This window comes from Panthera onca, chromosome C1, assembly GCF_046562875.1.
Source record: "Panthera onca isolate mPanOnc1 chromosome C1, mPanOnc1 haplotype 2, whole genome shotgun sequence".
NCBI lineage: Eukaryota > Metazoa > Chordata > Mammalia > Carnivora > Felidae > Panthera > Panthera onca.
Window position 1 is genome coordinate 102,687,944 of NC_138346.1, and position 27,662 is coordinate 102,715,605.

General features: G+C 51.6%; 1 protein-coding gene across 4 annotated transcripts in view; it reads left to right on the forward strand.

Moving 5' to 3' along the window:
• Positions 1-27,662, forward strand: part of STEAP3 (STEAP3 metalloreductase) — a 51,587-nt gene that overhangs the window by 7,248 nt on the left and 16,677 nt on the right. For 3 of the 4 annotated variants that reach the window (XR_014138057.1, XM_081796382.1, XM_081796384.1), the window contains exons 2-3: positions 23,377-23,876; positions 25,521-26,048. Coding sequence is in view for 3 of the 4 variants with exons in the window: in XM_081796382.1 (XP_081652508.1) it covers positions 23,377-23,876; positions 25,521-26,048 (1,028 nt within the window). In the remaining variant the exon portion in view is untranslated. Of the gene's footprint in view, positions 1-4,378; positions 4,827-23,376; positions 23,877-25,520; positions 26,049-27,662 lie in introns of those variants that run through there. The other variant, XM_081796383.1, reaches the window with a different exon arrangement.

Here is a 27,662-nt window from a genome sequence, read left to right on the forward strand (position 1 = left end):
TTTGAGTGTTAATCAGCTGGAGACCTTCTAGGCTCATTGCTCTTCTAGTCCGAGCCCCCTCAGTTCCCTAGAAAAGGTAGCTAAAGCCCAGAGAGTGGCCTCCACATCCTCTTCTATGTTTCAGAGATGGCCGCGGGGCTCAGGCCTCGAGGCTCCCTGCTTAGTGTCCTGGCCAGTGTCTTCCAGACTGGGAGAAAAAGTCTGTGCCTCCTGCTTCGTTCTCTGACCGGCCTGCAAAAGAACATTTCAGTGGCTGGGGGTGATTTTCAGGCAGGTTGGGATGGAGCCAGGGAGCCGGGTCTGCAGGGATGTCTGGGCTCTCTGCGGCTGGGTCTACCCCTCCCTGCCCTCCCCACTGGTGTGGTGGCCACGTCTCCCTTGCCTGGGCGGTCCAAGCTTCATAAGATGAGCACTCCGTGAAATTGCTTTCTAGCATCTGGACTGAGGATGAGCCTCTTGATTTAAAACCAGGAAGCTTGCCTTTCAAACCAGTCATTAAAACCTAAAGCCGAGCTGGCTCCTTTCCTCCCTGCCGGGGGGGTTGAAGGGAGGGTGTGCTTCTTTTCCCACTCATATCCTGTCCTTGCCAACCCAGTTCCGAATCCAGGAGGCTGTGGAGGTTCCAGAACTTGGAGAGGGGAACCAAGGCGTGGGGAAACCTCTCTAGGTGGTTTCCAAACATTGGACTACAGAACTCTCATTTCCTCCTGCTGCCCTCTGCAGCTGGGCCCGCCAGCTTTCTGACCTGCCCAGACATCTACAGACCAGCCCTTCACATCCTTGGCATGCCGTGGGCACTGCTTGGATTACACCTGAAATGACAGTCATCATCACTGAACATTCAGTTCCCCACCTGTCAGGCCCCAAGCGTGACGTATCCATAAGCACATTTGAACCTTCGAGTCTCTTAAGGAGATAGATGTAACTTTCCCAAGTTAAACACGAGACTCCAATCCGTTCTTTCCACCCCAAACTTGAGAGGCTCCTAACTACTAAGTATATCTGCTTGTCCAAATTCTGCCTCATCATTTATTCACTCAACAAAGGGTACTGAGCACCGTCTTGGTGCCAGGTACTCAAGACTGAGTCCCACTTCTAGTGGGATGAGTGTCCATGGTCATTTCTAACCCAGCAAAACCCCACACTCTCCACTTCTTTGTGTTTTAAGTTTTTATTTATTTTGAGAGAGCGAGAGAGAGCATGAGCAGGGTAGGGGGAGAGGGAGAGGGGGGAGAGAGAATCCCAAGCAGTCTCTGCACTGTCAGCGCAGAGCCCAGTGTGGGGCTCGAACTCACAAACTGAGATCATGACCTGAGCCGAAATCAAGAGACATACGCTTAACCAACCAAGCCACCCAGGCGCCCCCCTCACCCCCCTTATTTCCAATTAGAAGTGAGGGGGCTCAGCATCATTGAGTCCCAGGTCCCACAGCTAATGCGAGCCAGGATCCAAAACCAGAGACGGCAGAGGGCGGGCGGGAGCAGCCACTGCTAACTTATGCAGGATCAAAAAGGCCTGTATTTTCACTTCAACCCCCTGGGCAGAACCCCCCAGGTTCCCCCTGGGGTGTGGAACCCTATCACCGGAGAATTACCTGCTGCTCAGCTCTTCCCAATCAGTCCATCCTTGTAAATCACCACAGTCACCTGGCAGAATGTGCAACAGGTGGGCACTAATTGTCCTGCAATCAGGCACCAACTTCTTCCTACCCCACCCTTTCGCTTAATGAGAGCCAGGTGGGATGGAAGCACACGTTCCTAAGCTTTCTAGAGCTATCAGATTAGGATAGCTCAGATGTTTAAACTGAAAAACAGAGCCCCAAGAGTATAATAAAATCAATCACGGGTAAATGTGAAGGGATTTGGGGGCTGGCAAACGGGCCATCTCAGTTCCCAGGGAAGACAGTGGTGTCCCAAAGCCGGCGTGCTGGGTCTGTGGTGGCTGACCCTTCCTGGTGCTGTCACCCCCGATGCTTGTGGTGTGGCCATCAGGCCCGTGGGGAAGGTAGGCTTGTAATTTTACTGGTGGGCTTGGGAGGTGACAGTATGCCCTGTGGTCCGGGTGAGGGTCTCTCTGAAGGTGAATCATGCAGGCACACAGCGGGAAGGTGTTGGCTGGGACACGGGCCCTACAGGTGGAGTCTGCGCAAAGATGGGGTGGCCTGCGGCGTCAGGAGGGTGGGCCGTTTGGAATCCGAGGGGCCTGTGCGGGGACTGGGTGACCAGCCAGGCCTGTACGTGGGATACAGTGGGCAGGGTGGGGGAGTCGATCACCACTGCCCTGTGAGTCAGCCACCAACAACCTGGGTGCAGGGCTGGGCGGCCACAAGAGGTTAAGACCAGGCGCTTTGTGGTTGGTCCCTGCAGATGGCTGCAGGGTGGCCAGAAATAAGGTAGTGGCCGGCCCTGGAAGGGAAGGAAACAGGCCGGTGCTGGGTGGGGCCGCCAAGGATTGTGTGGGGGGTTGGGAACTTCTAGCCAGGAAAGCCCTGCCCTCGCGGTGTTCCTGGATTGGAAGGCTGACAACGCTCTGTTGTGTATTGCCTCTTGGGCCTGTCGTCCTCCTGTAACCTTTGCTACAGTTCTTCTTGGATGTTTTAATCTAGCATGGCTGTGTGTGGCGAAGGGGGAGGGGGAACTCAGGGCACAGCTGAGGGCTCACTGAAAACCCCAGGAGACCGGGAACCACAGCTGACCTGGACCCCTGTGGGAACAGGGGGCGTGCTCCTGTCCACTCACAGCTGGGGGGTTTGCTTTCCAAAGAAAGTGTGAGTTCCTGACAGTACAGCTTCCTCAAAGGGATCAGAGACCACCCAGAAGCTGTGATAGGGACAGAGAGTGCTGAGCCCGCCCGAAGTACTGATTCGGGGCAGGGGTGGGGGTGGGGGGGTGAGAGGGGCCCTCTGGGACTGCCTGGAAATCTGCAGCCTAAGCTCCCCCGCTATCCCGTGTTCACTATGACCCCAATCCGTGTTCACTGCTGTTTGAGAACACTGCCTGAGCCCCCGTCAGCCCAACAGGCATCTACGGGCCTCACGGCAGAATTACCGCGAGCAGGGCAGTGTGGATGCACAGGGGTGCGGGACACCAGGTCTCTGCCCTTGGAGAGCTCACAGTCTAAGTGGGAAGCTGAGTGACAATACACAGCACCACCAGGCAGCAGAGGGAGAAGATTCTGGGAAAGCATGCAGTGAACGGTCCACAGCAAAACACAGGAAACGTGTAAACCAAAGCCGTCCTGAGATGTGGGTTTGGGGGCTTTCATTGTCACTGTTTTGCTTAATCATCAGAACAGAGAAGGAAAGGAACCTGCCCAACGTCACACTGCTTACACAGCTGAACCTGAATTCACACCTAGGTCTGCCTACCCAGACCCTCTGTGAACACAGAGCTGGGAGAGACAGTTGAGGGGCTATGGGGGCTGGGAGGCGACCTCAGTCCCCAAGGAAGGGGGATTTGGCTGGAGAGGATGTCAAGATGTGAGGTGGAGGTAATAAGCTTTGGCAGAAGTGGGGGGGTGGGTGGCAGAGACCAGAAAGAAGGGAATGAAAAGTGAGCTAAGGCAAGGGAAGTCTGTCGGTGTGCACTGGCCGACGCTGGACTTGGGAGATTCAGGAATACCCCTGCCCACAGGAGGTTTCTGGTAGAGGAGACAAGGCACTGGGCCACAGCAGTCAGATGGCCATGCAGGCGCTGTTCGGCTTGTAATAAGAGAATAAACCTGCCCGGGGCCCGGCCGTGCATATTCTGGTTATCCAAAGGCCCAGGGTGACTCAAAGCTCCTGTTTTCCAAGGTCACCAGTTTTCGAACAAGTTGGAAGCAGTTGCATATACTTGTCCTAAGACTGGGCTTGGCATCATTAATGTCAATGATAAAAAAAAGCCTCGAAACCTCTGACCTCCGTTTGTGCCGTCAGCCTGGCCGTCAGCCTGGCCCCCAGGGTCACTAGAAAAGCCATCAGCGGCAGGAAGGCACACACGCATCCCTGCTTTGCCCTTGGGACAATACTGTCTTCTGTCTGTGGGTCCTTCCGTCTGTCTTTCTCCACACTGTGGGTACCAACAGGCAAATAAAGGCGACCATGAAGGCTTTGTTGGCACAAAATGCTGAGAAAACCCATCACAAGCCAAGGACAGCTGCAGTGATTGCAATAAATTACCCCCACAGTAATTGATAAATTGCCACTTTCTGCAGCCATTATGTTTGTCTTTGTAATCTGAAGAATAAACACACCTCTTTCTCTTTTTATTTCTCTTTCTCTTTCTTTCTCTTTCTCTTTCTTTCTCTCTCTCTCTCTCTCTCTCACTCTTTCTCTCACTCTCTCTCTCTCTCTCTCTCTCTCTCTCTCTCGCGCGCGCGCGCACGCACACACACACACACAGAGGCGGCCCACCCTGCATTGGATGACATTTATTCATTTTATGCATCCTGGGCTCTGCTGGCTGTCCTGCCTCAGTTCCTGTGGCAGAGACGCTGGAGTCTGAGCCACTAATTATTACCAGTGAGGTTTCCTCCCCAAACAGGAAGTATCAACCAGAACTGCTCTCTCCCAGCGCGCTCTGTAACCAAGCATCAGTCACCACTCCCGGGCCAGTCCCTGTGGCCAGGAGCTGGTGTGTAGGCTGAGGGGGGCAGCAGCACAGCTGTCCAAGCCTGGCAGGTCCCTCGCCTGTGAGGGTCAGCCTGAGCCCTGACTTCCAAGACAGGCTGCCCGCACACCGGAGGGAGACCAAGCAAGAAGCTGTGGCCTGGATCCCCGTGGGGCCATCAAGGGACTCATGCGTCAGATACTGGCATTGGCCAAATGTCGCATCAGCCCGTTGTGGGTAAGTCTGGTTAGGGCACAGATCCAGGGTGGCGCGGGTGGTGCATGGGCCTCTCCCACCAGCACCACCAACCCCTGGTCCGCTACGGGTGCCCCAGTATCTCGGGGAGTCAGAAGAACTAAAGCTTCGTGACCTCGGTTCTGGCACCGCTCATTTGCAACTGGCAGCGAAGGGTGAGTGTGGTGAGATGGATGAAGTTCTTGCCAAAAGAAAGTGGGAAATACTATCATCTGTACGTGAAGTCAGGAACGTTACTCAGAATAAAGGGCTTGAGGGTGGATCAGACAATGCCTTCAGTTAGTGAGAGCGGCGGCTTTGTGGACTCTGGCGGGTCAAAACAAAGATGTTCGTGTTTATGATGCAATTCCGTGGAAGGCTGGCTCAGTGGGAATCGTAAATTTTACTTATTGGTAACTATTTCTGGGTTGGTTTAGCACAGAACTGCGGCTCTAAGTAATCGAACCGGATTTTTCTAGAATAATTTTTAAAAATCTAAATGTTTGGAAAAAGCCCTATCAATTATTCATTCACTTCTACTTTGCAAAGCGGTATGGCGAGAAACCTCTTTTTCCTGTCAGCCTAAACTTGCATGTAGATATATTTGTGTGTGGATGGGCCTGTGTGTGTGTGTGTGTGTCTGCCCAAGCTCTTTGTATTCTCTTTTGTAGGAATTCTCAGTCTTTCTTTTAAAAATATAATGATTTTTTTATAATGTCGAAATAACGATTCCAGGCAGTAGTGCAAGAAATACAACAGTAAAATGTTTGTAAGAGTCCATCAGCAAGGAAAAATGCCCACAGAGAAAATAGAAATGTACCAATTAAGACGTGTGCGGCTCTAACCCAGCTTTTAAACCCGGATTTGAGACTGGCCTCCTCTGTCCTGTCCCCGCTGAGGTCAGCTGTGAGGGGTCTGGGGTGAGTGCCTGGACCCAGGTGGAGCCTCCTTCTTGCCTCTCAGACCCCTCAGGGAGAGGGAGACAGAGGGCCTGGGACCCGTGCTGTGGTGGTTTGGAATCCAGGATAGAGGGCAGCCCCGGATTTGCAGAAACAGCTGAGAATGAGAGGCTGGAAAGTGTGAGTCTGGGCAGCCCAGCAGAGCAGACGGAAAGGCGGGAGGAAGGGAGCAGACCACCCCAGAGCCCCATGCAGACCAGGTGACTGGCTATTATTCATGCCCCAGCACGAGCTGGCCGCCCTCACCACCCAGGAGGCAGCTTGAATGCAGGGACCCAATGGGACTCAGGCAAGAGCCAACTCTGGGACCTTAAGGAAGTCTTAACTGGACCTCAGTTTTCTCATCTGCAAAATGGAAGTGATGATAGCCTTCGCAGGCCAGACCCCAAGGGTGCAAGTCCACTGTCAGGATCTCTCTGCACTGTGAGTCCGGCCACACCTCCCAATGTCTGCTGTTCATTTGACGCCTGATTATTGCAAATGTGCCACATGCTAGGCCCTTGCTAGGTGCTGGGCTGTGTCTGTCCCACTGCCCCTGTAAGGGAGGGTGGACCTCACAGCCCTGGGGAGGCCCGGAATTTCTACACGATGTGACTTTAGGGGCAATCATGTGGAGGGAAGAGGGAACTAGAAGACTTCCTTTAAGCTGCTTCTATTTGCATAGCAAGTATTGCATAACAATAGATTGTTATTTCAGATTCATAAAATGGGAAAGGTTTTACAGAAGCTGTTGTTCATTTCACCAGACTGGAATTTCAGTATGAATTATATTAGTTTTACTATCAACATTTTTTGTCATTTTTTTAAATTTTTTTAAATTTGTATCCAAATTAGTTAGCATCTAGTGCAACAATGATTTCAGGAGTAGATTCCTTAGTGCCCCTTCCCCATTTAGCCCATCCCCCCTCCCACACCTCTGTTTGTTCTCCATATTTAAGAGTCTCTTCTGTTTTGTCCCTCTCCTTGTTTTTATATTATTTTTGTTTCCCTTCCCTTATGTTCATCTGTTCTGTCTCTTAAAGTCCTCATGTGAGTGAAGTCATATGATTTTTGTCTTTCTCTGACTGACTCATTTCACTCAGCATAATACCCTCCAGTTCCATCCACGTCGTTGCAAATGGCAAGATTTCATTCTTTTTGATTGCCGAGTAATACGCCAGTGTGTGTGTGTGTGTGTGTGTGTGTGTGTGTGTGTACTACATCTTCTTTATCCATTCATCCACTGAGGGACATTTGGGCTCTTTCCATACTTTGGCTCTTGTCGATAATGCTGCTATAAACATGGGAGTGTATGTACCCTTTTGAAACAATATGCCTATATCCCTTGGATAAATACCTAGTAGTGCAATTGCTGGGTCGTAGGGTAGTTCTATTTTTAGCTTTTTGAGGAACCTCCATACTGTTTTCCGGAGTGGCTGCACCAGCTTGCATTCCCATCGTTTTACTATCAACATTAGCACATGGGGAGGGGTGGTCAGGGACCCCATCACCCTCTACTCCTAAGGGAAAGTACCCACCATTGTATCTGCCAGACCTTGAATTTTGTCATTTGGAGGGAAGGGGCTTTCCAGGCAAAAAGATTAAATCTGTGCCTCACCTGCCCCTGGACACCCCTGCCTCATGCAGACTGGGCAGACCATTCCGAATGGTGGTTCCCTGCTGGGTCAGAAGCCCAGAGGCCCTGGAACCACTGACCCAGCATTCCTGAAGCCCTCTTTCGTGGGTACCCACATACCAGGCTGTTCCCCGCTCTGGCTCACATCTGGTGTTTGGTTTTCCACTTTGGCCAGAGCTGCGTGAGTCTCGTTGGGTTTAAACCCCTCTGTGCATAATAAGTCTTCTGTGTGATTAAGTTTATCAAAGAGTGAAATGCCTGGCCAGGTCTGACAACCTGATCAGGCTGTGGTAGGGATTAGAAATTATGGTAGTATTTAATCACCCCGGGGTATGGGAGGGCCCGCTAGGTTCTGAGAACGGCCAGGACTCCTAAATACACTCTGCCCTCAGGCACAGAAACTAGCAGTGAAGTCATTCAAGCTGCAGACATTAACTGAGCACCTAGTCGGTGCCAGTCCCCAGTCTAGGTGCTAGAGACACAGAAACGAGTAAGAAGTGACCCCTATTGTAGTGGGGTGACAGTGCCAGATACAAAGTGTGTCCCAGAGTGCAAGATCCCCTAGGATCCGGGAGGAAGCCGGGACGTCTCCCAGGGCTGCCTGGACCAGCTTTTTGAGCTCTCAGGGATTCTTGGCGAAGTCAGAGGTCTGCCTGGAGCCAGCCCATGGTGGGGGGAGGGGTGGGGGGAGTAATTGCATGACCCGCCCCACACAGAGCATTTGGAGAGCGGAGGCTGACTTCCAGTGCCCTTAGGAGCCCAGAGAAAGATGCTACTGGAAGTCAGGGCCTCTCAGAAGCTTCTTTGAAAAAGTGGCCCATCAGCTGGGGAAGCGTGCATCCCCAAGCAAGCTCAGGAACCAGGCCAGGGAGGCAGGCTGAGCTCCTTGGCAGAAGCCCCTGGAGCTGCCCTTATTTGTCTTGGCTGCTTCTGCCCCTTTCCCTGCCTCCACACCTCCTTCTGCCCAGTAATCGGGGGCTCCGATCTCTAATTCTGCCAACCCACACAATGGCGAGGGGAGGGGGTTGGGGGGGCCACAGACCACAAGGGACCCCTCTGGTCCCAGGGATTGCAGCTCCAGGTGTCCCTGGAAAGCAAGAAGCCACCCAACCCCAGACGCTGAGGCTTGCAGATTCAGCAGCCGCCGCCTGATAGCCTCCAGCCTGGCTGGATTAACCAGCCCTCAGGGAGCTGGCTGCCCCCGCATGCCAGCGCCCTGACCTCACTGGGCAGAGATAAGCCACTCCCTGGCTCCCCCAGTGCCTGGGCATGCCCTCATGAAAGCACTTTTCTCCTCACCGTAGGATGTAGCTGGCTTTTCCCCTAATTGCCCCAAGAGGCTAGACCATCTTCTGGCCTCCTGCCAGAACACCTCATGGGTACATAGTAGGTATTCAGGGAATAACAAACCATTTGCAGACTAGGATTGGTAGGACCATTGCATAAAACTGCACAGGATGTGCACTGCACAACTGTAGAGGTTACTGTTTATGGGGATTACAACGTTGGTGGTGCCCCCCGGGGGTCGTGTAGCATGGGAACCTAAGGGCTTACCATTTTCCCTGCGTCAAGACCCTGGCCTTGGTGCTGACCGTGGGGACTTCCCCCTTCCCCCTGCCAACCAGCGCTGACCACCTTCCTGCCTATGTGCTGGCAGTGGGTGGTAATGAACCGGTCCAGTGAACACTTCTTCCTGGCCCACCTGTCAAATTGTGGTAGTGGACGAGCCCTGGGTATGAAGTCAGGCCACCTGAGTTCTTGGCCATCCAGAAAACTCAGTCCTCCCGGAAGACGTCTCCAGTCAGGGTGCTGGGGGGCTCCTGGGCCGCCCAGGATCTGTGTAGTTGCCCAGTGGTACCCCTCTCTTCTCCCTCAGCCCGCAATGGGCCTGATGACCCACGTGCGGGAGGGGAGAGGCCCTGAGAGCACCTTGTGGAGAGTCTGCCCCACTGACTCTGGGAGCAATGTTGCCACGGCCCTGATCCCCTTTCCGCTGGAAGGACCCAGCTCTGGGCGGGTCAGGGGACTGGAGCACATGCACCTGCCTCCCATGGCTGAGAGGAGCATGGGGAGAGAGCACTGATACCAGGGGTCCCAGGGGACAGGGAGGACTTAGGGGAGGAGGCAGGCTAAGGGCTGAGCCTGACTTTAACAACCCAGGAAAAAAGTCACATCTGGAGTGGTTCACCCCTTGCGCAGCCCCTGTTATGCTCATCTTCTGAAGTGGTCTTCAAAGTGTGGTCCTGGGAGCCTCCGCAGCAGAAATTCTGGGGATGGAGCCCAGCAGTATGTTTTGTGTTGTTTTTTAATTTTTTTAATGTTTTATTATTTATTTTTGAAAGTGAGAGAGATAGAACACGAGTGCAGAAGGGACAGAGAGAGAGAGAGGGAGACACAGAATCCGAGGCAGGCTCCAGGCTCCTAGCTGTCAGCAACAGAGCCAGATGCGGGGCTCGAACTCACCAACCTTAGAGATCGTGACCTGAGCCGAAGTCGGACGCTCAACCGACTGAGCCCCCGCCAGGCGCCCCTCCCAGCGGTTTGTTTTAACAAGCCCTCCAGATGACCCAGGTGCAGCTCCGGTGTGACCTCATTTGTGCCTGGCCCTGGGCTAATTGCTGGGGTTACAAAAGTGAGTCTGACTCCATTCCCAACCCTGAGGAGCTGAGAGCCCGGGGAGAAGAGAGATGGGAAAGAGAGCAATACCGTCAGTGGGAAAGGGCTACTCTCAGGGGTGTGGAGGCAGAGAGGCAGCTTGTGCAGGTTTGATCCAGGAGCTGGGGATCCTGGTGAGGGAGGGTGGCTTAGGAACACCAGTGGCACAAGGACCGTTCCTTGCAGGGAGCTGGATGTTGGACTAGCGGTCCCCAGAGAGCTCAAGGGGCCAGTCCCAAACCACACTGGTGCCTCACTCCTGACCGCCAACCTCTCTCTGCTGCCCCCCTGTCCGTGTTCTGCTGCCCACTCTTCTTCCACTCCCTGAGCCCCAAAGAGCAGCCAGTCTCTCCCTGCAGTTGCCTTGGTGCGAAATGTGTGCACAACCTCCAGGCCGTCATCTCAGGGCACATTTTTAGAAAATTACAGAGTAAATGTTTCCATTCAGCAGAGAACGCCACGTATTGATTTAGGTGCATCTATTTCTGCTTGACACAGACAAAAGGTTTTTAAAAATCCTAGGTAGAGAGGAACAAAATGAAGAGTGAGCGAATTTAACAGGCTCACGTTGTGGCACTTCGCTTGTCCCCCATGATCTTTACTACAACTCATTCAAGTGGGTTACATGTGCAGATGAGGAAACTGAGGCTCAGGTAACGGGACTCGTCGAGGCCGCCTAGCTAATCAGTGGTAGGGGCTGAAATATGACCCCAGCCGCCTCCAAGCCTGTGTTCTTGCTGGCCTACCTTGCAGTTTACTACGGTGACTGATTCTGAGTAAATCGGGAACACCCAGTTGTTTCCCTGAACCGACGATCTAATGGCTGCACTCAGGGGAGCCAGCCTAGCCTGGCTGGACAAGCTCCCAGTGACCACGATGGCTCTCGGGGGCTGATCCTCTGCCTAATTAAGGAGGGGATGAGTCTGGGGGAACGGATGAGACCTCATGCTAGGAGATTAGCAGCTCTGTGCTAGTTTCCAGCTGTGTGCCCTTCTATAAACCCTCTGTCGTTTGGCAGAGTAGCAGGTGATGCTTCCCTGCCCCTCTCATTGGAGCACATCTGCCTTGCTCGTTGACCCATCCTGGGGGCCAGAAGGGTGGGCCTCGTACCTCAGCACCCTCCTTGCACGCCACGCACTGTGACCCTGACTGGCCGTCTGCTTGCATGGCACGGAGTGCAGAGAACCAGCTGCGTGAGCGGAAGCCACTCGGAAGCTAAGTGGACTAGCCCATGGTGCCATCTCCCCCACAACAATAATTAATAGTGCTGACTACATAAGCCTCACTTTTCTAGAGGCCGTGGGGCTTAGGAACTCAGATATGTGGGAAACAACTGGGGAATAACTTAGAGCCACCGATGCCAATGTCACAGAATCCACGCATTGAGTTCATGAGAAGCTCTTGGACTCTCACCCAAGGCAAGTGTACTCTTGGTTCACGCACCTCAGTAACAGGCTGTGCTATCTCCATTTCTTTTTTGTGTGTATGTATTTTAAAGTTAGTTATTTTGAGAGAGAGGGAGACAGAATCCCAAGCAGGAACCACACTGTCAGCGCAGAGCCTGGGGTGGGGCTCGAACCCACAAACCTCGAGATTGTGGCCTGAGTTGAAACCAAGAGTCAGACGCTCAACTGACCAAGCCACCCAGGTGCCCCTCAATTTCTCTCTCTCTTTTTTTTTTATAACAACGTTATTGAGCTATAATTCACATAGCATACAACTCACCCATTTAAAGTATACAACCCAGTGGTTTTTGATATATTCTCAGAGCTGTATAACTTTCGCCACCATCCGTTTTAGAATAGTTGCATCACTGGGGCGCCTGGGTGGCTCAGTTGGTTAATCTGCTCTTGATTTCAGCTCAGATCATGATCTCCCGATTCGTTGAGTTTGAGCTCCGCATTTGGCTCCACGCTGACCATGCAAAGCCTGCCTGGGATTCTCTCTCTCTGCCCCTCTCCTGGTTCTCTCTCTCTCTCTCAAGTATAAATAAATAAATTTTAAAAAGAGAATAGTTTCAGGGCACCTGTGTGGCTCAGTCGGTTAAGCGTCCGACTTCGGCTCACGTCATGATCTCGCGGTTTGTGAGTTCAAGCCCTGCGTGGGGCTCTGTGCTGACAGCTCAGAGCCTGGAGCCTGCTTCGAATTCTGTGTCTCCCTCTCTCTCTGCCCCTCTCCCCTCACGCTGTGTCTCTGTCTCTCAAAAATGAATAAATGTTTAAAAAAAAAAAAAAAAGAATAGTTTTATCACTTGAAAAAGAAACCCGGTACCAATGAGCAGTCACTTAACATTCCTCCCACCCCCCACCCCAGCCCTTTTCCTGGCAACCATTAATCTACTTTCTGTCTTTATGGACTTGCCCAGTCTAGACATTTCACATAAGTGGAGAGTCATACGAGCGGCCTTTTTGTGACTGGCTTCTTTCATTTAACATAGCGTTTCCAAGATCCAGCGTGTTGTACCCTGTATCAGGACTTCACTGCTTTTTGTTGCTGAATAATACTCCATCGTGTGGATAGAGTACGTTTTATTTATCCTGCCACCAGTTGATGGACGTTGGGTTGTTTCAACATTTGGGGTATTGTGAGTACCAGGAATCTTGGCGTACACATTTTTGTGGGTTTTCAGTTCTCCCGGGTATACACCTGGGAGTGGAATCGCATCCACATTTTATATTCTTGTTACGTCAACACTGGAGGTGGTTTCTAGAACTTCGAGATCCTCACCAACGCTTCCTCTCTCAGTCTTGTTTTTTGACTAAGCCGTCCGGGTGGGTGTGTGGTGGCGTCTCGTGGTTTTTTTGTTTGTTTGTTTTCTATTTTATTTTTTTTTTAATTTTTTTTTTAACGTTTTTATTTATTTTTGAGACAGAGAGAGACAGAGCATGAACAGGGGAGGGTCAGAGAGAGGGAGACACAGAATCTGAAACAGGCTCCAGGCTCTGAGCTGTCAACACAGAGCCCGACGCGGGGCTCGAACTCACGGACCGCGAGATCGTGACCTGAGCCGAAGTCGGCCGCTTAACCGACTGAGCCACCCAGGCGCCCCTGTTTGTTTGTTTTTTAATGTTTGTTTATTTTTGAGAGAGAAAGAGCGCAAGCAGGGGAGGGGCAGAAAGAGAGGGAGACACAGAATCCGAAGCAGGCTCCAGGCTCTAAGCTGTCAGCACAGAGCCCGACGCGGGGCTCGAACCACAAGATCATGACCTGAGCCGAAGTCGGATGCTTAACCGACTGAGCCACCCAGGTGCCCCAAAGGGTTTTAATTTGTGTTTCCCTGGGAGCTAATGACGTTCAGCATCTTTTTGTGTTCCTCATGACGATTTGTCAGCACAAATGATAACATTTTAAATGTATTTAACTTATAAGTAAAAAGCAGTGATAGGAATGCATCCCAAATTTAATTTTACTGACCAGATAAAATTTAAACCAAGTTTGAAGATAACTGTGGGCCGCTTGAGGGCGAGAGCTGCGCCATAGTCCTCTCTCGTGCCCAGGGCCAGCCAGGGCCAGAAATGTTAGCTCAAGCCCACCTCTGCACAGGAAGGGGTGGAAGGCACCCCGCCTCCATCCAGCTGCAAGGGTGCCTCAGCCAGCCTCCCCACCCCCCACCACATCTGACGCCACCCTGACCCCTTTGTGGCCGTGGACTGCCCTAGCCACTTGAGCCTGAAAGGTTGGTTGCTGGCCACCCAGAAAAAGCTGTAGGGCTGGCTGCCCGCGCCATGACTGGCTACCATTAGTGACCTGCCTGACAGTGGGCAGGAGGGGGCAGGGGAGCCCGCATGGCTCCCAGCCACAAATACAGCCCAGTCATGACCTTGCCGGGAAGTGGGAGGAACCAGGCAAGCCTGGGCAAACACCCAGAGTGTTTGGGACCCGTAGTTTGTGCCAGTTCCCGCACAACTGAGCCTCAGTGCCCTTTTGTGTTTTGTCTGCAGCTCGGTCCGGGGGCGGGGGTGGGGGGCAGGTGGGCAGGCCTGTGTGCCACCTGGGGGGCCCCAGCCTGCCACCCCCACTCCAGCTGTAATTTGATCCCCTCCCTCCTCCCTCCTCCCTCCTCCCTCCTCCCTCCTCCAGATCTGTAAATAGAACAACCCAGGAGCCAGGGCCCACCCAGGATTAGTCACTCACTCTCTTACCTTTGGGCCACATGGACAGGCAGCAGGGGCTGCGCTGGACCCCTGGGGCCTCTAGGCCTGCTGCCACCTGACCTCCCTTGGCCGGCCTTCACGCCAGCAGCAGACTTTGTGCTGGGCACCGGAAGGGCAGAGTGCCGAGAGGCGACCATGGCCCACTAGCACCTCAGAGAACAGTCCATACACATGCCCACGTGCACACACACACACACGCGAGCACACGCATCGGCCAGAAAAGCTGACTCCGAGGGGCACCTGGGTGGCTCAGTTGGTTAAGGGTTTGACTTCGCCTCAGGTCACGACCTCAGGGGTTCGGGCGTTCAAGTCCTGCCTCGGGGGTCTGTGCTGTCAGCAGCCCCTCTCTCTGCCCCTCCCTCTCTCTCAAAAATTAATAAACACTGTAAAGAAGAAGAGAAAAGAAAAGCTGGCTCCCAGCCCTCGCACGTATTAACTCATCTTCACAGCATCCCTTGGAGAAAAGTACAGTTAGCACCCCCATTTAAAGGAGGGGGCCTGAGGCCCAAAGGCACCCTGCTAGGAAATGATGCAGGGTCCTGATGTGACCCCAGCACCATCAGAACTGTAGAGGAAGGAGCTGTCCCGGGATGAGAGGCTTCACAAGGCGGGGTGACAACCCCGCATTTTCCTGTCCCTGGGGACTGAATCTTGGTGGCAAGAAGCACTCAGGGGTGCCGTGTTTGGTTTCTATTCGGCCTATGACTGAAAGCAGGCCCCTTAGGACATGAAGTCTGAGGCCTTTAATAGGCCAAGATGTAGGCTGCGGGGCTGGGCGCGGCAGCTCGGTTAGAGAAGCCAAACTGAGAGGCTCTGTGACGCTCCGATGTCGGGGCACATCTGGGACCACCCCGAGTCCCCTTGCCCCGGCTTCCCTCCTGCTGCTGCTGGCCTCCCGGAAAGGAAGCAAATACCAAGTCAGGTTCTGGGCTGTGAGCCTTGAGCACCAGCCCCAAATAAGCCCTCCCCACCTGAGGATGCTGAATCTGGGGTTCAGTGTGGACAGGATTCAAAGACTAGGTGTCGCCGATTCTCCCCCGTTTGGGTTGGTTCCGTGTGCCGCGAGGCCATAGAAACCATGTGGGGCTCCTCGGGGGCCAGCAGATGCCCTCCCTGGCTTCCATCTGGAAGTGGTGTCTGTTCCCGGGCTCCATCCGCTGGTCCTCTGTGTCCAGGCAGGCGTGGACACATCTCATGTGTCCCCTACCACACACATGCACACGCACACGCGCACGATTGTAAACAGTCTGAGAGCGGGGACCGGGTCTTTCTCATTGTTTCTTCTCTGAAGGGTGTTCAGCACCTGGTAGTTACTCCAGCGATGGGAGGGAGGCGGGGAAAGAGCAAAGGGGACTCTTCTGTCCAGGAAGGACCCACCTGGGACCCTCCAAATTGCTAGCAGATGATCTGGAGGCTTCAGAATGGTTACCCACCCCCACCCCCCCCACCCCCCGCCCCAGGGCTGGTGTCCCCAGGTGGCTGGTGCAGTGACTGGGGAAGGTCCCCGTGTATCTGACTGACACAGGGAACACGGGCGTCCCCGTGGAGCGGCTTACATTCACCTCCCCCATGCTGGCCCTGGAGCCTGAGCCGCCGGGTTGTCCCGATTCTCCCCCTTTGCCCAGGGCTGCAGAGGTGTTGGCAGGGTCTTCTCAATCCTTCCTTTGCCTCGCCCCTGCTGCTGGTGCAGTGCTGGCACTGGAATTTGCTTATGACTACTGACCGACACCCACCGAGTGCCAGCTGTTCTAAGTGCCTTATGTATATTGACTTACTTATTCCCACAACCTCCCCTTAAGGCAGGTGCTGTGATTCTCTCCCTTGTGCAGCTGGGGAGACCGAGGCACTCACAGGCCCAAGGCCACAGCTAGCGAGTGACAGAATTAGAACCAGGCAGAGTTGGGTGCCGAAGGTGGCCTTCAGCAGACATGCAACTCCGGGCCTGCTCTCCGGGGAGCATCAGGAGTCCCACTTGCATCTACAAAGGGTAGCACATCGCTGTTTGGAAAAATATCCTTGTTCCCAGAACCAGGCAGAAAACTCTCTCCGATTTTGCAGGGAGGGACCGTGCCCATCAGAGTGTGCAAATGAGTCCCACGTGAGCTGCAACGCATGTCCCCTTCGACCCCACCCCCTCTTCTCAGCCACAGCATCCCAGCTCTGCCGCTCACTGGGGTAGCTCTGGGCGGGCCCTCTGTCTGGGCAGTAAGACTCTTGGGGAAGCTTAGCTGCAGAGGCCGACAGACCTGTGCTCCCTTCTACTTTCCCCGTTACCCTCTGTGCCGCCTGGAGCACGTTCCTCGACCTCTCTGAGCCTCAGTTCCCTCCTCTTCCAGTTGGGAATTCTAACCGCACCTACTTCCTGGGGTTCTGTGAGGCCTAGGTGACTGTCACCGTGGAAAGCCTTAGAGAAGTGTCCGGCACGTGGTAGGTACCCCATAAATAGGAGTTGCTGCCGCCACCTTATCAAATGTCCTGGTCACAGTTTTCAAAGCCTTTTAAGATTGCATTATTTGCCATCTCAGAGCAGAGAGGGTGACCTGCATTTACAAAGGTCGAAGCTGGGGCCCAGAGAGGCACAAGGGCTTGTCTGAGGACACACAGCTAGTCCACGGTAGAGCTGAGGCACAGCCCCCTGGTCCCCCTGCCTCCCCCTTGCATGAGACCTTGAACCCACCATACACACACACACATGCCTCACCCAGGACACTGCTGTGGAAAATGGGAAGACGGGGTTAAAAGCCATCCCCACTGCTCCACTGGTTTGGCAGTGGCTCTTAGCCCTTGGCCCAAGGATTCGCATGGAACCACAGGCCGGCGAAGCCTCTGAACTTCTGCTTAGAATCATGCTCTTACATACACAAAATAACATAGGGTTACAAAGGAGACCAATTATAGTGAAACCCAGCTCCCAAAATATGTGTTTAAATGTGCAAAAGTACTATGCATGCTTCTTTATGAGTACACTAAATAACAACCTCTGGTGGCAGGTCTGATATTATGATGCTATTTTTTTCTCCCACCCCTATTGAGGTATGATGGACAAAACTGTATATATTCAAGGTGTACAATGTGATGTTTTGCTATCCATAGATGCTGATGTGATTACCACAGTCAAGGTCATTAACATAGCCACCATTTTATATAATTAGCATTGTTTTGTGTGCATTGGGAACACTGGAGGGCCCCCTCAGCAAATTTCAAGTATATAATACCGCATATATACGGTATATACGTATATACAGTTATAGGACTATGGTATAGGATCATATACAGTATATACATATATACAGTTATACGACTATACGTTAGTCACCATGTTAGACATTAGATCCCTCAAATTTGTTCATTTGATAACTGAGAATGAATGCCGTTTGACCCACAACTCCCCACTTCCCCACCTCCCAGCCTTTGGTGACCATTCTACTTTATGCTGCTAAGTTTGGCCTTTTTGGATTCTACATATAAATGAGATCTTGCAGCATTTGTCCTTCTGTGTTGACTTACTTCAGGTAGCGTTAATGCCCTCCAGGCTCATCCATGTTGACACAAATGTCAGGGTTTCCTTCTTTGTTGAGGTTGAATAATATTCCATTGTGTATCTATACCATATTTCCTTTATCCATTCATCATCAGTGGACTCTTAGGTTGTTTCCGTATCTTGTCTACTGTTAATAGTGATGCCATAAACATGGGGTGCAGATATCTCTTTGAGATAGTGATTCTGTTTCCTTTGGATAAATACCCAGAAGATGGATTGCTGGATCATATAGTATTTCTATTTCTAATATTTTGAGGAGCCTCTATGCTGTTGTCTATAATAACTGCACCAATTTACGTTCCCACCAACAGTGCACAAGGGTTCCCTTCTCTGCACATCCTCATAAACATTGATTATCTTTTGACTTTTTGATAAGAGTCATTGTAACAGGTTTGAGGAGATATGTCATTGTGGTTTAGATTTACATTCCCTGATGATTAGTGATGTTGAACATCTTTTCCTATAGTCAGCCATCTTTAGAAAAATGTCTATTCAGGTTCTTTGCCCATTTTTTAATTGAATTATTTGTCGGGGGAGGTTGTCTTGTTTTGTTTACTATTTTTTTTAAATGATTATTTTTGAGAAAGAGAGAGAGAGTGCAAGCAGAGGAGGGGCGAGAGGGGGGACACAGAATCCCAAGCAGGCTTCAGGCTCTAAGCAGTCAGCACAGAGCCCAATGGGGGGCTCGAACCGTGAGGTCATGTCCTGAGCCGAAGTCAGATGCTTAACCAACTGGGGCACCCAGGAGCCCCTGTTTTGTTTACTACTGAGTCGTATGAGTTCTTACATATTTTGGAAATTACTCCTATGTTGGATAGATGGTTTAGAAATATTTTATCCTATTCCATAGGTTGCCTTTTCATTTTGTTTCCTTTGCTGTGCAAAGGCTTTTTAGTTTGATGTCATCCCACTTATTTGTCTTTTGTTGCCTGTGCCTTTGGTATTAAGTCAAAAACCAAAACAAAATAAAATCATTGCCAAGACATATGTCAAGGAGCCTTTTCCCCATGTTTCCTTCTAGAAGTTATACAGTTCAGGTTTTACATCCTTTTTGAGTAAGTCCTTAATCCATTTTAGGTTGGTTTCTGTGTATGGTGTGAGGTAAGGGTCTAGTTTCATTCTTTTGCATGCGTATATCCAGTTTTCCTAGCACCATTTATTGAAGAGACTGTCCTTTCCCCATTGAGTATTCTTGGCACCTCAGTTGAAGATTAGTTGACCTTATATGCATGGGTTTATTTCTGGACTCTATTTCATTCCATTGATCTATGTGTCTTTTTATGCCAGTATTACACTGTTTTGATTGCTATAGCTTTGTAATGTAATTTGAAGTCAGGAAGTGTGATGCCTCCAGCTTTGTCCTTCTTGCTCAAGATTGCTTTAGCTATTGGGGTCTTCTGCAGTTCCATACAAATCTTAGGATTGTTTTTCCTATATCTGTGAAAAATGCCATTGGAATTTTGATAGTGATTGCTTTAAGTCTATGGATCACTTTGGGTACTATGGACATTTTAACAACATTAATTCTTTCAATCCATGAACATAGGCTATCTTTCTGTTTATTTGTGTCTTGAATTTCTTTCGTCCTTGTTTCATAGTTTTCTATATACAGATCTTTCACCTTTTGATAAAATTTATTCCTAAGTATTTTATTCTTTTCGATGGTATTGTAAATGGAATTGTTTCCCTAATTTCTTTTTCAGCTAGCTCATTGTTAGCACTTAGAAACATAACTTGGGTGCCTGGTGGCTCAGTCGGTTAAGTGCCTGACTCAATTTCAGCCCAGGTCATGATCTCACCATTGGTGAGATCGAGCCGTGCTTCCAGCTTTGTGCTGACAGCATGGAGTCTGCTTGGGATTCTCTCTCCCTCTCTCTCTGGCCCTCCCCACTTGTCTCCCTCTCAAAATAAATAAATAAACTAATAAAAGAAACACAACTGATTTTTGTAAGTTGATTTTGTATCCAGCAGCTTTACAGATTTAGTTTCTTAGTTTTAACAGGATTTTTTTATGGAGTCTTTAGAGTTTTCTATATGTAGGATCATGTGATCTGCAAACAGACAAATTTTACTTCTTCCTTTCCAAAATGGATGCCTTTTCTGTCTTTTTCTTGCCTAACTTCTCTGGGTAAGATATCTCGTACTATGTTAAATAGAAGTGGCAAGAGGGGCATCCTTCCTGTTCCTGATCTGAGAGGAAAAGCCTTCAGCTTCTCACTATTGAGTATGATGTTGGGTATGGGGTTGTCATATATAATTTTTATTATGTGGAGGTATACTCCTTCAATACCAATATTTTTGAGAGTTTTTATCATAAAAGGATGTTTACTTTTGTCAAATGCTTTTTTTTCGCATCTATTGATATGACCACATGATTTTTATCCTTCATTCTGTTAATGGGTATCACATTTTATTTATTGGTTTGTGCATGTTGAACCATCTTTGCATCCCAGGAATGAATCTCATTTGATGGTGCTATAGGATCATCTTTTTTTTTTTTTTTTTTAATGTTTATTTATTTTTGAGACAGAGAGAGGCAGAGCATGAACGGGGGAGGATCAGAGAGAGGGAGACACAGAATCTGAAACAGGCTCCAGGCTCTGAGCCATCAGCACAGAGCCCGACGCGGGGCTCGAACTCATGACCTGAGCCGAAGTCGGCCGCTTAACCGACGGAGCCACCCAGGCGTCTCAAGTATAGGATCATCTTAACGTGCTGTTAAATTTAGTTGGGTAGTAGTTTGTCGAGGATTTTTTCGTCTGTGTTCATCAAGGATATCAGCCTGTAATTTTCTTTTCTTATAGTGTGCTTACCTGGCTTTGGTACCAGGGTAACACAAGCCTCATAAAATGAACCTAGAATAGTTGGAGAAGGGTAAGCATTAAATCTTGAAATACTTGGTGGAATTCACCAGGGAAGCCAGCCAGTCCTGGGCTTTTCTTTATTGGGTGATTTTTTTGTTTTGTTTTGTTTTGTTTTTCCACTGACTCAGTCACCTTACTCATTATTGGCTTGTTCAGACTTTCTATTTCTTCATGATTCAGTCTTAGTGAATTGTAAGTTTTTAGGAATGTATTCATTTCCTTTGGGTTGTCCGATTTGTTGTCATATAATTGTTCATAATATGGTCTCTTATGATCTTTGGTATTTCTGTGGTATCAGTTGCAATGTACCTTTCATTTTTTTATTTGGAGTCTTCTTTTTTCTTTTTTTTTCTTTTTCTTTTTCTTTATTTTTATTTTTATTTTTATTTTTATTTTTATTTTTTGAGAGAGAGACAGAGTGCAAGTGGGAGAGGGGCAGAGAGAGAAGGAGACACAGGATCCGAAGCAGGCTCCAGGCTCTGAGCCATCAGCACAGAGCCCGACACGGGTCTCGAACTCGGGAACCTCAAGATCACCCATGACCTGAGCCGAAGTCGGACACTCACCCGACTGAGCCACCCAGGCGCCCCTCTTATTTTTTCTTAGTGTAGCTAAAATTTGGTCAATTTTGTTTGTCTTTTGAAAAAAAAAAAACCAGGTCTTAGTTTTGTTGATCTTTTCTATTCTTTTTCTAGCCTCTATTTTATTTGTTTCTACTCTGAATTTTATTATTTATTTCTCCCTGCTAGAACTTTGGACTTTCTTACTCTTTTTCCAGTTCCTTGAGGTGTAAAGGTAGGTTGTTTGAGAACTTTCTTTTTTCATAAGGTGGCATCAAGCTACAAACATCCCTCTTAGAGCTGCTTTCGCTGCATCCCATAAGTTGGGTGTGCTGAGCTTCCATTTTAATTTGTTTCAAGATTTTTTGGATTTCCCTTTTGATTTCTTCTCATCGGTTGTTCAGGAGTGCATTGCTTCGTTTCCACTTTCTTGTGAATCTTCCAGTTTTCCAGTTACAGGCCATTGTGGGCAGAAAAGAAACAGGGGCGCCCAGGTGACTCCGTTGGTGGAGCGTCCGCCTTCGGCTCAGGTCACGATCTCACGGTTCACGGGTTCGAGCCCCGCGTCCAGCTCTGTGCTGACAGCTCGGAGCCTGGAGCCTGCTTGGGATTCCGTGTCTCTCTCTCTCTCTCTCTCTCTCTCTGCCCCTCCCTGCTCTCTCTCTCTCTCTCTCTCTCTCTCTCTCAAAAATAAGTAAACATTAAAAAAATACAGAAAAGATGCTTTATATGATTTAAATCTTCTTAAATTTGTAGGACTTGTTTTATGACTTAACATGATCCATCCTGGAGGATATTCTGTGGATATGTGAAGAAAACTTGTATTCTGGTGCTGTTGGATGGGACGCTCTGTGTGTGTCTGTTGGGTTTATTTGGTCTGAAGTATAGTTCAAGTCCAGTTTCTGTACTGATTTTCTGTCTGCATCCATTGATGAAAGCGGGATAGCGCAGTCCCCTATCGTTATTGTATTGCCGTCTATTTCTCCCTTCACATCTGTTAATATTTGCTTTATATGTTTAGGAGCTCATAGGTACTATGATTTTAAGTTAGTGAAAAGCTTAAATAGTATTTGAAGAACTCTTTCACAATTAAACTTGGGATATGACACCGGCCAGTACTGGTGACAACCTCACAGGTCCTGCTAATACTATTGTATTTTGCTACGAACATTCATACTTGAGGGAAATTGCAAATTTCAGTTAGAAGTCGGTGACAGGGGAAGCTAGGTGGCCCAGTCAGGTAAGCATCCGACTCTTAATTTTGGCTCGGGTCACCATCTCACGGTTCTTGGGATCGAGCCCCGCGTTGGGCTCCACGCTGACACCACGGAGCCCGCTTGGAATTCTCTCTCCTGTCTCTCTCTCTGCCCCTCCCCTGCTCGCACACTCATGCTTTCTCTCACAATAAATAAACTTAAAAAAAAAAAAAAGTTGGTGACAATGACAGCAGAATGTTCCCTTATCCAAGTTTACTAGAAAGCTTCTGGCCCAAGTCCGGGTCTTCCCCCATGTTCTCTCATATGTCAGGCTCAGTAAAGGAGATCTCAGGGCCCCACTCACTGTCATGTCTCACTCCCGTTCTACCCCCTGAGAGTAGGATTTCAGTGTTCACTCATTCATTCAGCAAACATTGAGCACCATCTCTGTACCAGGCCGTGTGACCAATGGGGAGACCCAAAGTCAAATAAGATGAGGTCCCCCTGCCTTCAAGCTGCTCATCCTCTCCTCAAGGAAGAGCACAGAGGTGCCTTCCCAGAATGCAAAATGTAAACAAGCACAAGAACACGTCGCCCTTCCTGGCAATCAGAGAACACCCAGCGGTGGTGAGATGGGGCTCCCTTCTGGGCGGTAATCGTCACATCCTCCTTTGAAAAGAAGGATGGCACTGTGTGGCACCCGTCATGGAAATTCTATACGCTTCTCTCGCAGCACGCTTGCAGATTTGTCCCAAGGAAACAAGTTCAGGACGAAGGCCAAAGGGTGGAGGGCAGAGGTCCTCCCCTTTCTTCCTGAGTTTGGGCCCTCCCTGGGAAGGCGCTAGGTCTCACCCAGCTTGTCCCTCTGTGCTGGCACATGTTAACACTCCTGAAGGGCTGTTGGGGATTCTTTTCCCACCATGTGGTTACAGTGGACAAGAAAGAGGAAGGTGCTACGAAAGACGGTCATCGGAGCTCTCCGCTGATCAAGTTCTGTTTTTCTTTCCAGCCACCAAGATGTCAGGAGAGATGGACAAGCCGCTGATCAGCCGCCACCTGCTGGACAGTGATGGGAGCCTTGCTGAGGTCCCCAGTGAGGCCCCCAAGGTGGGGATCCTGGGCAGCGGAGACTTCGCCCGCTCCCTGGCCGCACGCCTGGTGAGCTCTGGCTTCAGCGTGGTGGTGGGAAGCCGCAACCCCAAACGCACGGCCGGGCTGTTCCCCTCGGCCGCACAAGTGACTTTCCAGGCGGATGCAGTGGAGTCCCCTGATGTCATCTTTGTGGCCATGTTCCGGGAGCACTACTCCTCACTGTGTGGTCTCAGTGACCAGCTGGCTGGCAAGATCCTCGTGGATGTGAGCAACCCCACAGAGCAGGAGCACCTTCGGCACCACGAGTCCAATGCTGAGTACCTGGCTTCCCTCTTCCCCACCTGCACGGTGGTCAAGGCCTTCAACGTTATCTCTGCCTGGACCCTGCAGTCCGGCCCGAGGGATGGGAACAGGCAGGTAGGTGCCAGGGGAATACCTACCATCATCACAGTAAATATAAGTGGATAACATTTGTCGAGGGCCCTCGGTATGCCAGGCTCTTTACACGCATTATCTCAGCCTGCCTCCCGTCGCTGCAAAGTTCCATTTTACAGAGCGGGAAACTGAGGCTCATGAATGTCAATTAACTTACTTACACCAAGTCCCACAGCTGGAGAGCTGGGTGTGAACCGAGTTCATATGGATCTGAAATCCATGTTCGTTCTTCTGTGACAACTTGATTTCCCAGTGGGCCAAGAGGAAGAGGTTGATGGCTTTCTTTTGACTACTTGGAGTCGAGGAGAGGAGAGACTTTGCTCTGAGAGTGGACTTAGGAAAGTAACACATTTATGTGCCAGGTTCTGAGGAAGCAGGCAAGTCCCAAACTTCAGCTCTTTGATTCCAAGAGCTTCCAAGAACTGAGTCGGTTTCTCAGAATTGTCAATAGTAGGTTTTGTCTAGAGGTGGAAAATGGCTCCAGGAAATGGCCAAAGCTGCATACAGTTCTTGGCAGGAGGGGCTTTTGTGAAGATGAGGTGGTTTTAAACGCCAAGAGGCCACCTCCATTTTCCTGGAGGAAGGATGTCTGGCTCTAGTGTGAGAACCTCTACCAATTTGTCCGGCTCAGATGCCTCCTCTGCCCAGCTCTGTGCCAGCCTGTGGGGGAGCCCACAGGTGTCTCTCTACCCCCGACTGAAGCACCCTACCTACGTCTGCATCATGGGACTCCCATGTGTGAATAGGCAAGGGACAGCGGGTGAGGGCTGGGTGGCAGGGCCTGCAGGGAACAGAACTGGGGTAGACTTCAAGGTCAGCTTTGGCTCGGTCCCGCTTCATGTTGTCAGGTTCAGGGAGCAGGGAGGACATTCCAGGCTGAGGGGACAACCTGCAAAGGTACAGAGGTGAGAAATGATGCTTCTGGACCGTAGTTTCCTCATCTGAAAAATGGGGACGTGCTAACCTATACAGGCTTGAGGGCTGCCTGTGTAAAGCCTGGCCCATAGTAGGGGCTGAGGCAGTGTTGGTGGACCAGACCGACCATAATAGTGTCAGCAAGGCCACGGTGTTCAGAGATCTGAGGACGCTAATGTGCCCACGGGGAGCTCATGGTGGGAAGCCGTGGGCGACGAGGCTGGGGCTGGCTCGTGGGTTGGCTGAGGGCCACAGGGGGCCGAGGGACACCATCGAAGGGGACACTGTGGACCGAGGGATGCAGCTGCAACCACAGCTGCACGCTCTGGGCCACATGCAAAGCCCAAGTAGTGGGCGACCCCCAGAGCAGGCCACCGTTCTCAAAGCACCCATTCCAGGGACCCCTGGAGGGCTGCCTAGGGGGGTACGGTGCTTGCGGTTGCTGATGGCAATGAACCGGACGAAATGCTCACTGTCAGGTGAGCCCTGGGTCCTCTCTTTACGTAGGGGGCGTGCTGGAGCGGGGGAGCTGGGAGGCTATAGGGGGCCGAGGAAAGACCCTGGCCCGGGAGTCAGAGACACCTTCTGTGGTTCCCTGGCCTCGGTTCCCTCAGCCGCTTAGTGAGGAGTTTGGCCGAGAAGCTCTCGGAGGCCCCGTCCGCCCCCGGGGCCTGTGACCTGATCTGATCCCCCGCCCCCGCCTCCCCACAGGTGCCCATGTGCAGCGACCAGCCGGAAGCCAAGCGTGCTGTCTCGGAGGTGGTACGGGCCATGGGCTTCATGCCCGTGGACATGGGGTCCCTGGCCTCGGCCCGGGAGGTGGAGGCCATGCCCCTGCGCCTCCTCCCGGGCTGGAAGGTGCCCGCCCTCCTGGCCCTGGGCCTCTTCACCTTCTTCTACGTCTACAACTTCATCCGCGACGTCCTGCAGCCCTACGTGCGGGACGGCAAGAGCAAGTTCTACAAGCTCCCCGTGTCCGTGGTCAACACGACGCTGCCGTGCGTGGCCTACGTGCTGCTGTCGCTGGTGTACCTGCCCGGCGTGCTGGCGGCCGCCCTGCAGCTGCGCCGGGGCACCAAGTACCGCCGCTTCCCCGACTGGCTGGACCACTGGCTGCAGCACCGCAAGCAGCTGGGCCTCCTCAGCTTCCTCTGCGCCGCCCTGCATGCTCTCTACAGCTTCTGCCTGCCCCTGGGCCGCGTTAACCGCTACGAGGTGGTCAACCTCGCCATCAAACAGGTACGGCGCCCGCCAGCCGCCCTCGGCCGGTTCTGGCCCCGCCGCGCGATGCCGAGGGTCGGGGAGAGTCCCAAAGCCGGCGGCCACGGCGCCAGGCGGGGGAGGCTGAGGAGAAAAGCCAGGCAGGGAGTAGAGTGGAGCACAGCTTTAAAGGTGGGCAGGGGAGGCCTTGCCGAGAGGGGGGCAACAGGCGAGCAGAGACGAAAGGAGGGGGGAGTGGCCAGTGGCGGCTGGCCCAGGGGGTAGCGAGAACAGAGGCCCTCCCGTGGGCGAGCTTCCTGGCGCATTTGGGGAACCTGGGGGAGCCCAGCGCAGCGGGGGGTGGGCCAGGCCTGAGATGTTGAAGCCAGACCAGGGAGGCCCCGAAGGCCAAGGAGGGGCTTTGGCCTTAGACTCTGGGTGAAACCGGGAGCCGACGAGGGGTTCTGGGTAGGGGAGGTGATCTGCCTGACGTTTTACCTGTCTCACTCACGGCCTGTTGTCCATGCGGCACGGAGAACCACTCTTGTAGAGGGGGTCAAAGGCAGGTGCCGAGAGACCCGTCGGGAGGCTGCACGGGAACCCAGACGGGAGTCCATAGGGGCTTGGAGTGGGGTGGGAGCAGCCGGGGGCACGAAAGTACTGAAAGCATATTTTGAAGCCAGAGTACACAGAGTTTGGAAGCCTGTCGGTTTCAGGGTATGTGGGGTGGTCAGGGATGACTCCGAGGTTTTAGCCAGAGCATCTGGACTGATGCAGTTGCCAGTCAGCGGAGGTGAGGAAGGCTGCAGGAGCAAGGTGTTTTGGGGGGAGGGAGGGGCGTGCTCAATTTCATTCGTTTAGGAAACCCACGTGGTGCTTTTTTGCCAGAAGGATTCCCCCGGGAATGGAGGGGCCCTCAGGCCAAGCTGGGTAGCAACACAGGCAGGGTCAGCTGGCACCTGTACCCACAGAAAAGGGCCCCCTGCTGCTCCCTCCTGGTTTACAAGCTCACAGGGCCTGGTTCTGAGTTCCAAGCTCAGGTCTATAAAGCAATACCGCTTTTCTTTATTTTCCCCCATCTGCTTGATTCGACCTCCAGTCCCCCGCCCCCAGCCAGGGACACGGGTTCCTTCCCACCGTAGGCCACTCGTCACTCAACGGAGTTTGGCCCAAGTGCCGGGGAGATACTTTTCATCCACCTTTCCTTCAGCCCAGGTAGCCCCTGAAGTTTCTGTTGCTGCTTGGGATGCAGGGATCTTACCAGGGCCGGGCCCTTCCCTGCCATGCGGCCACCTCCCCAGAGCAGGAGCTGGAGGCAAGGCTGGGCCGCTTCCAGAGAACCACAGATCCCAGCTTTTATTCCTCTGGGGGCCCCTGCTTCCCTGCTGGCAGCTTCTCAGATGCCATGGTTCTTCCCCACCCACAGACACCTGGCATCATTGTGCCTGTGGGCTTAGGCTTTCCTAAGGGAAAGGAAGAACCCCAGATTTCAGGCAGAGAAGCAATACACCCACTAGAAATGAGAAAAAGGGAAAAAACAATAGTCACAAACCCTTAAGAAGAGCGTGCTATGTTCCAGGTACCATTCTAAGCGCTTTACGTACCGTGAATTCATTTAACCCTTATTCCTGTAAGGCAGGGGCTATATACTAC